The sequence below is a fragment of the Abrus precatorius genome, unplaced genomic scaffold, assembly GCF_003935025.1.
Source record: "Abrus precatorius isolate BTA unplaced genomic scaffold, Abrus_2018 Scaffold10, whole genome shotgun sequence".
Taxonomy (NCBI): Eukaryota; Viridiplantae; Streptophyta; class Magnoliopsida; order Fabales; family Fabaceae; genus Abrus; species Abrus precatorius.
The window spans coordinates 30843002-30853553 of NW_020874292.1; the positions used below are offsets into that span (position 1 = coordinate 30843002).

Sequence of the window (10552 nt, forward strand, 5' to 3'; positions counted from 1 at the left end):
GATCACCATTCGTCGCTGCAACTCAAATTACTATTCAATTGGTGATAATTTTTTAACATTACAATGATGACAAAACTTATCGTAACTAGTAAATGTGGTAATATTGATTTATTTGTTACTATTTAATATTGTTTTAGTTTTGAAAAAACATTTTCAAATTTTAAGTACAGATTAATTTATTTGTTCGGTGAATTTAACTTATGACACCTTTGAAATAGTATTTATTGTATTTTATACACAAAAATAGTAATATATAAATAGTACAAAATTCTTCTACTAAGACGTTATTAATTTTAAATTTTTTTGAAATATTTTAATTTAATTTCCTTACTTAAATTTTCTTCATCAACTTTTCAATTACACATATTTATGTTTCATGACTTTTAAATTTTTAAATCATTATAGATTTTAAATTAATTGAAAATATTATATAATTTTACACATATAAATCTATGTTTGAAATATTGTTATTGTGTCTAATTATGTCTTAGTCTACATACATTACAACGAATATCTTTTCATTCAATCTTTTGGAAAAAATGCACTAAACTAAAAGATATTTAATGTATATTTGTTAATAGTATTTGTAACTAAGAAATGTATTAAAATTATAGGGCAGGGGATACATATACGAATTACAAGGTGGGTGTAGTAACTTTTGTGGACAAGGTGCGTGCTCTAATGGGAAAGGTAGTAGTGAAGTTTGAGAAGAAGTGAGATTTTGGATCTATAGCAAAAATATCTTGCTGCAAACATGTGATAAAAGGCAATTTTTTGCTTACGATACAATCTAATTTTATTAGACTCTGTTTTCTGATGTGGACCGGAGGCCCCAAAACCCTAATGCTGTTAGTTTCAAAGGCCCTACTCGTTATAGCTTACTGAAGTGACCTCATACTAACATTTTATGTAAAGCCACTAATTCCCACATTCTCCCAAACTCCCAACCCTTCTAATGTATATAAGAATTCGTTAAATTATAAACTATTTATTGTTTTAGTAATTTTGTATACTAAATATTATACAAATTAAACATTCCTAAATATATAATTTTAGAATTAAAATTTATTTATTTATATTTTTAAAATTTTACACTAAATTTAAGATAATTAATAAGGTTTTAATTAATTTGTAACTATATAAAATTTTATAAATCTAATCTATTAAATAAAAACTCTTAATGCAACAATCAAATTGATGAAACTTATTGTGTATAAAATATTATTAAGTAAAATAAATTTCATTTTTCCTTTTATGTATGTAAGTTCTCTTGTACAGGCATAAAAAAAAACTTCCAAAATACTTTTTTCTCTAAAGTCAGCAACTAGAAGGTATTTTCAAGTCTAAAAAGCTAAAAACTAATACCTATTCACAATTTGTGTTGTCGCTGATACAAGGAAAACATTAATACAAGTTATGAAATGCAAGTTTATTTTAAAATATAAGTGAAATATTGAAAAAATATTGAAAATTATATAAAATAAGGATAAAACTTTAATGCAGTATTTTGAATATTATTTTAATTAAAATCAAAGTTTTAAAATAAAACTCTAATTTTAATTAAAAGTTTAACAGTAAAAATATAAGAAATTATAAAATAAATCACCTTATTTTGTTTTATTTTTTAAAAAGTAAAATCAAATGTATAAAACTAATAGACGTAAAGTCAAGTTTATAAATATCCTCCGAAATATACAAATTATTCATAAAATAAAGCAAGTATAACGAGACGTGTTATTTTCCAAAAGAATGCGAAAGAGGGTATGAGCACCCGAAATACGTAAACTATGAGCTCTGTGGCTATGATAGCAATAGTCTGACTCACATGCGCAATTAATAGCTTCTTTTTAAACGTGGAGATGAAATTTCTGGTAATACAACATTTATGCAATTCTTATCGAGCAGAGAAGGTGCTATGATTCTCCATATTTGGGAAAATGACAAAATATGACAAGTAAAGAAGAAAGTTTCGAGCATCACTTGATTAATACATATATCGCACGGTTTAAATAAGCTCTTTATGCTTCTTACTGAACTAGCCCTATATTTTGGACATTTTTTTTACACTCACAGGTATATATATTTTTATTGGTCTTCATCGCATGTTTCCTCCAGTGAATGCAATTTTGAGCCAAATAAAATTACTATAAATGATAATAAAACTATCATTCCAAAAATGACAAGTAATCTGCGTGCACTTAAATTTATTAATTAATTTATAATACATGTATTTCAACCTTTTAAAATAGACCTATTATAACAATTAAATTAAAGAGTGTGTTAAAAAAATACATATGTCGATAGCATTTTCTTTTATATTTTTATATTCCGTGCAGTTAAACATTTCAACGTATAGTTCTATTTTTATTAGCATGCTATCTTTCATTCAAATGAATAAAATTTATCCTGAGTTTTTCTTTTTTCTAAAAGAAAAGAATGCAAAAGCTTAAACTTATAGATAATTAATCACATGTAATTTTTTAACTAACTTTCCTCATAACTTACCCAGTTCAAGTGGCTTATTTGTCCTAAGGCATTGATTTAGGAGTGAGTGACTCAAACAGGCTCATACTGAAGCTTGAGTTCAAGCTACTTAAATCACCTCTTTTTATTCTTATTCTCTTCTGTGTCCCATAGTGACAAAAATAACAGATGGTGAAAAAGTGACACTCTCTTTCTTAATTGTAAATAATCTCCTTTTGCTAAAGTATTACTTTTTAATTGGGTGATAGAAAAGAGAGCACGAAATCGAAACACGTGTCTTGATTCTTGTTCAATATATGCCACTTGCTAAGGTGACATGAGTAATCTCAATACCAAAGATAAGGCCGATTTCATGTATATATCTCCAATGGCGAAAATGGTGTACAATTCACGTGCCATGCAAGTTCAAAATAAAATCATGATATAAGAGTTAGAAAGAGGTGAAAGTAGTAATTATTGTTGGATTCAACGTTATATCTAGCTAGAATTTTTTGTTTATTAGAATTTAATGTCTCCAATCATAGCATATTATAACATTTCATTTTAATTTCTCTTTTATTTTGACTATCCAATTAACATTAGAAATTAACAATAAGAGTAATAATCTTGGACCTTCTTTTAAAGGTAAAAACTTTTTAAGATATTTCTTAACATTATTGTGTAGAGCTGTATACTTCAAATGTGTTAGTTTAGGCTTTTGGAATCATTCTCTCTTCTTTCTCTTCTAATAATAATAAAAATTATTATATGTAATATAGCTTTTAACTTTTAAAGAACCCAGCAATATTAATAACGAACGCACATACGTACCCCACCACCTCCAAACCTTATATAAAGGTCTCGCATCTTACTTCACACTCTCACACCCAATTTTCTTTGTTCCCTCCCTTCCTCCCTCCTGGTCCCCTCTCACTTTGTACTTGGAGGAGTGTTTTGTGGAGAACAAAGACACCCACTATCTCGTTGTGTTTCTCCTTATCATACATCTCAAATAACACACGCGCGGAGAAAAAAAAAAAACCAACAACAACAACTACAACAAAGGTTTAATTAAGATGGTGGCGGAGGAGAAATCCCAAAAAACATACCCGACAACTACTGAGGTACGAGACCTTACAATCCCCTTCAGAACCTTCCATGAATATTTTCACTTGTTCATTGATCACTAGAAATATATTTTATCATATTATATACATATATACAATAACATTCATTGCGTTCTGATTTTGCTTTTGCTAGGTAGTGGATGAACTAAAGAGAATGGTGGACTTAGGATTCCCAATTGCAGCCATGAGTCTTGTGGGATACATAAAAAACATGGTCTTAGTTGTGTGCATGGGAAGGTTGGGAAGCCTTGAGTTAGCTGGTGGTGCTTTGGCCATAGGCTTCACCAACATAACCGGTTACTCTGTCCTCTCAGGTTTAGCCATGGGCATGGAACCTCTATGCACACAAGCCTTTGGTTCAAGAAACTTCTCTCTAGTCTCTCTCACTTTACAAAGGACAATTTTGATGTTATTGGTAGCGTCACTGCCCATTTGTCTCTTGTGGCTAAAGCTTGAACCTTTGATGTTATGGCTTCATCAAAACCCCGATATAAGTAAAGTGGCAAGCCTCTATTGCCGCTTCTCCATCCCTGACCTCTTAGCAAATAGTTTCCTTCACCCAATTCGCATCTATTTACGTAGCAAAGGGACAACTTGGCCACTTTTGTGGTGCACTTTACTTTCCATTCTTGTACACATCCCTATCGTCACTTTTTTGACCTTCAAACTTCACCTTGGTGTACCCGGGATTGCTATGTCATCTTTTGTTGCCAATTTCAACACCCTTTTCTTCCTCCTATCATATATGTTCTACATGCGCATCTCAAAGGAGTCACTATCTATGCCACTATTGATATCTTGTCCCTTGTCATCACAACCAGATCAAAATCCAACTAGTGTTAGTGCCACAACTACACTAGGCAAGGAATGGGGCATGTTAATAAGGTTTTCTATTCAAAGTTGTTTAAGTGTGTGCTTGGAGTGGTGGTGGTACGAGTTCATGACAATTCTAGCTGGTTACCTCCACAACCCGCATGTTGCTTTAGCCACTGCTGGCATAGTGATACAAACAACTTCTCTTATGTACACTTTACCAACGGCACTAAGTGCATCAGTGTCAACAAGAGTAGGAAATGAACTCGGTGCGGGTCAACCCGAAAGAGCAAGCTTGTCAACAGTGGTAGCAATAGGAATGGCACTTGCAAGTTCAATATTGGGGTTGTTAGGGACCACATTAGGAAGAGAGAGATGGGGGAGAGTGTTCACTAGTGATAGTGAGGTGTTAGAACTAACCATGAGTGTGTTACCCATAATTGGAGTTTGTGAGCTAGCAAATTGTCCGCAAACCACAAGTTGTGGAATCCTTAGGGGAAGTGCTAGGCCTGGTGTTGGGGCTGGGATAAATTTTTATTCATTTTACTTGGTGGGAGCTCCAGTGGCCATAGTGTTGGCATTTGTTTGGAGACTAGGGTTGGTGGGTCTTTGTTATGGGCTGTTGGCAGCACAGATAGCATGTGTGATCTCAATTCTAGTTGTGGTATACAACACAGATTGGGAAAGAGAGTCATTGAAGGCAAAAAGCTTGGTGGGAAAGAGTTCATATGACAATTTGGCACATGGAGACCAAACAGTCAAATGTGAAGAAGGTATTCTCTTTCTCTATGAGAATAGCTCCCAAAAGTGATGTTATTTTGCACCCAATTTCGTGGGAGGAATATACACACTGATTGATAATCGTGGCACTAATTAGTGGAAGACACGTTAAAGATCAAATGACCATATACTTAATTATTTTTGTTGTTATTATGCTTATGTATATGCTTTTTGCATAACCCATATTTTTTCTTGTATTTGTTTCCTTGCTGGCTACATGCATGCAAGGTCTAGTAACTCTACCTAGCTAGGTGGGTGCCATTGTCTACGACTTGTAATAGTAGGGTTATCTGATTACTGATTAGTAACAGATTCATATAATTAAATTTTGGTTCCGATCCCCTCTCGTATTTGTATGGGTAAACATACCGATTAATTTCTATATTATATGTTAACCACAAGTTACTGGCTTAGAAAATGAAACAGCTGTGTACATGTCTTAAATATCAACTATGATTGATACACACTTAAAAACAGTGTCAATATTCATCTAACATTTTTTTGTCTCTTTCTTTTTGTTTCTTTTCATTACATCACTCATCATAATCTATTATAATTTTATTAATTCCTTCTCTTTATCTTTTTTTTATTTCCAAATATAGACACCTTCACAAATATCTGTAAAAACTTTTTAAAAAATGATAGATTTGTCACCAACAAATCAAAAGTTATGATCGAAATTGATATATATAATAGTTTATCTATATAATTGTTGTGTGACAATTATTACAGAAATATTATTATTATTATTATTATTATTATATTGAATAGATCCCGGTATCAAATTTTTGAATAATAAATTATATTTATTCTTATATTGTTTAATATTTTTTGTTAATTAATTTTATTATAAATCAAATGTTAAATTAAAGGTTATAATTATATAAATTATATGTGTAAAACATACATTAAAATTAACATAATATATACTTTTAAAATATATAAAATTAAAATTTTTAGATCGATAAAAAAATATTAACAGTATAAGACTCTCGTTCTCATATATATATATATCCACACACATAACTTGTGCAAAATCTTGAACGCTATTGTTTGGAATCAATAAAAGAAAAGGCAACTAAATATTAAAAGGTACGTATTAATACTTGGAGACCGAGTATATCTTAAAAATGAAGATATTCTAATTGTGGATAATATAGATAAGTTTTACAAAGTTAAAAATCTATACCTCGTTGAAAACGAGTAGGATATACATGAGTTGTTGAGGCAGGATAACCTATTTTATTGAGGTTTAAGCATGTGCTTGCATGTGTTACGGCTACGACGAAGTATGCATGTGCAGGGACACATGGCAAGAGGAATATTATGGTACTTTCATTTATGAACAAACGAAAAATCACTGTCCTATGTCATTTATATGTACTTCTCTAGAGTTGCTATATATTTCCTTTTCTTTTCTCAGGACGAACTTGAGCCACAGCCAATGGGGTAGTCAAGGATGTGAGAATTGTGGGTTTATAAATCCACAAAAAATGTCCAAGAATAAGTTACCATACGTTATATGACAAACTATGGCAGAAAAAATATATATATATATATATTCTTTGATCTAACTCCCTAATGTAATGACATGTATGTCCCCTCTTCCCCACCACATCGATCACTTCCACTCGAATAGACTAGACACTAGACATATGCGAATATGTTTGGCAGAAATTGTACCAATTTCTAAGTTATCGCCATTTCTCAAATTAAATAAATCTGTGGAGAATGAAATGTTTTTTAAGCATCCCAAGGAGGACAACTTTGGTGTGATCTCTTGCATTTAGTTTTGATGTATTTTTAATTAGGATGTATATATATATATATACACACAAAATAAGTAAAAAGATGATTGTTTTAATATTAATTTTTAATTATACAAATTACGGCTAAACTAAATAAGAAATATTTAAAGGATAATTAATCGACAATGGAGCTACTACTAAATATCCCACCTTGAGGACCAGCCGAAAGCAGGGACAACATTTTGTTACTTGCCAAGGAGAACCTAACTGGCCAACTGCCACCTATTTTATGTCCCACTCAAATTAAATAAAATTAAAACTCTTTTTCATTATAGGATGAGCATTTCTCTTGATGAATATATTAATGTCATCTTAATTTATATATGTGTGTGTATTTTCATCACTCTCCTTAATTATTAATTAGGGTAAAAAATTGTTGTGAGAATGTGAAGTAAAAATAGTGTCAATAGTGTCACTCTTCCTTATTTAGTTGGTACTCAACTGATTTGGGTCATATGTGAACAGAATAATGATGATGAACGCATGAAAATATTGGATAAGTCGGTCTAACATTCCTGCTTAGAAGATTAGACCAAACAATAATGGAGAAAGGTTTCTGCAAAGCGTAAACGACATAGCGAATTAGACAAGTTTCGTCCTCTTTAATTAAAGGAACGTCTGAAAAAGTCTATCAGAACTAATGATAAAATTATCATTCTCATGATTCTCATATTTTTTTAAATTTGTTATAATAAATTTATTGATATAATTTATGTAAGTTATTTTAAATTAGTTTAATAATAAGTTTTACGATAAAATATTTATTACTTTTTATATAAAAATTATTAAATAAGTAATTAATTAAATTATACACAAACAAACGCACCCAAAAAAATTGATGACCCTACACCCTTGTCTCAGTACTATACTTCAACATTGATGATATAAATCTGAGCTAATGGAAAAACATGTATGTAAAGTTGTGATGAGGAAGGAAATGATTTTTGAGCGGTGTTAGATCAACGAAGATTAGTGATATATAATTATGATAAAAAAGAAATATTATTATTGTATTATTTGAGAGGCTTTTTTATTTAAATATTGTAAACTTAAAAACAAATTCTTAATATATGATTTTTTTGAAACTATTTTCCTATCTAGGGTGTCAGTCCATGTGTCATTAGTTTCGCCAATGCGACTGGAGAAAATATTAAATTTTTATTTTTTTAAAAATAAATTTCACCATAAAAAATGTGAAATAACTAGATTGTGACATGTGTCAATATCTGTAAAATTTTGTAATATGATTGGTGAAATTAAATACCAATTTCGCCATACATAGTGCAAAATTCTCAAATTGTGACATGTGTCATGATTTGAGTGAGTTTTGCCATAAAAATTACATAACTTAGCAAAAATTTGACACGTGGCACAATTTTAATGTTATCATAATTGGTATCTAATTATAAAATTTTAATTATATTATTAATTTAAATTTATTTAATTAATATGTAATTTAAATTTATATGTAAATAAAAAAATATTTTCTAGTGGAATATTAGTAATTTAATTTTTATTTTAAGTGTGGTAATGATTTGCATCTAAATCTAAATCGGATTTGGTTTGATTATGTTATTAAAATTAATAAAAGTAAATTTGCGTAATAGTTTAAAATTGTGCCACATGTCAGATTCCTGCAAGTTGTGTAATTTTTATGGCAAAACTTACTCAGATCATGACACGTGTCACAATCCGAGAGTTTTGCATCTGTATGGCAAAACTGGTATTTAATTTCACCAATCATATTACGAAATTTTACAAATATTGACACATATTACAATTTAGTTATTTCACATTTTTTGTGGCAAAATTTATTTTTAAAAAATAAAAATATAATATTTTTATCAACCGCATTGACGAAACTAATGACACATGTATTGACACACCTCAGACAAAAAAATAAAAAAAATCATATATTAAGAATTTGTTTTTAAATTTATAATATTTAAATAAAAAAGCCTGTATGTGAAGGATCCTTTTTTATTATCATAAACACAAACTACTCTGTTGTGACAGTACCAGACAAAACCTGCAAAAAATAAAAATGAAAAATTAATAATAATAAAGTGGAAACTGCAAAACTGCTACGTGGCAGTTGAACATCAAATTATTTGTTGCTGGTCCATATCTGTAAGGGACCCACCTCACTGAACCATCTTTCACAGTGAATTCGTGTGCTTCCCGGCTCATACAAGAATTCGTGCACTCTTCATGTCAATATTTGATTGCTCAGTTAACTAATTACATGCTTTCATTCTCATATATCTGCAAAGGAATGTGCGATTCACAAACGAAATGGAAATGGAATTAACGGTATAATTAAGCATTTTTTTTCTTTGTTTTTCTTGATTATACTATATTTATACGCATTTACACGCTAATCTTTATTGCATTTAATATTGACAAAATTAATTGTATTCATGTTCTGTAGTTTGTTCTACCTGTTACGGTTCAAACTCAATCTATAGGACATCTACACAGTCCACGTTGATTAGGAACAATTTGTCTACTCAAATGGTAGAGAAGTAAAATAAATAAAATGTGTTAAATTTATAAAAAATTATTTATACATCATAGTTTCTTCAACTTACATATTACATTCACCCCCCTCATGACTAAACTCTAATTGTCCTCTCACATTATCGCGTGAGCATTCTATTTCCTTTTTTGGTTGGCCTTGCAGTAAAAACATCTGTATTGAATGAGTGGAAACCTTTCCAGCCAAAACCAAGATGCTGAAAATGTACTTTGAAATGCATCTGTGAGGCTGTCTTATGGTGAGGACATAAAACTTTCCTTTCTACATATTAAAAAAAGTATATTTTGAATTTTCAATAAACAAGACATAACTGTGCTTAATTTAATAATTTTTTTACGCTTTCAAGGACAAAGGAATTTAGTAGGTTGTAGCTGATCCTCTTCCAAAATTATGTGGGAAGAAGATGCTATCGGATTACCAGAGATTCAGAGCCGTGATTTTAGTCTGCTAAACATTGTGAGCATATTAGGTTAGGTAAAATAATTTCCCTCATGAAACTTGCATAATGTTACCCAGCTCTTTGTTTAACTAAAAATAAAACTTGAACTTATGTTGGCAATAATTGTCTACTTATTTTTATAAATAATTTACAATTTACGTTATTTATTGAATAAAGATTAATAAATTTTATTTATTAAATTATATATCTAATGATTAATATTACTTATAAATTGTTAATGGTTTTTTTAAAAAATTACTATAATTATTTTTACTTGAAACTATCATAATAATTAGTCAATTATTTATTATACTTTAATTTTAGTTACTCAATATTTTTATCGGTAGAATTGATGATTAATAAAAACATACTCATCAACTCTTATAAATGAAATAATTATGCTCTTCTATTATTTTAGTGGTTCTTCTTGAAGGTGAAAATTATTATTTCATTTATCCGGCGTCAAAAGAGTGTTGTTAGACGGCAATGTATATATGTACGTAAAGAGAGAGAGCTTATAATTTTAAATTGTTTACCAAACCAATATTACATGCATGTGATTTGATTTTTGGTAAAATCTTTA

The 10552-nt window shown here is 29.7% G+C and overlaps 1 protein-coding gene across 1 annotated transcript; it reads left to right on the plus strand.

Moving 5' to 3' along the window:
• Window positions 1–3346: 3346 nt before the first annotated feature.
• Window positions 3347–5519, plus strand: LOC113853262 (protein DETOXIFICATION 55-like). The gene is made up of 2 exons (XM_027483797.1): window positions 3347–3587; window positions 3724–5519. Exons 1-2 carry the CDS (start codon window positions 3540–3542, stop codon window positions 5212–5214), a joined length of 1539 nt encoding a protein of 512 aa, XP_027339598.1. The 5' UTR covers window positions 3347–3539; the 3' UTR covers window positions 5215–5519.
• The last annotated feature ends 5033 nt before the right edge of the window (window positions 5520–10552 follow it).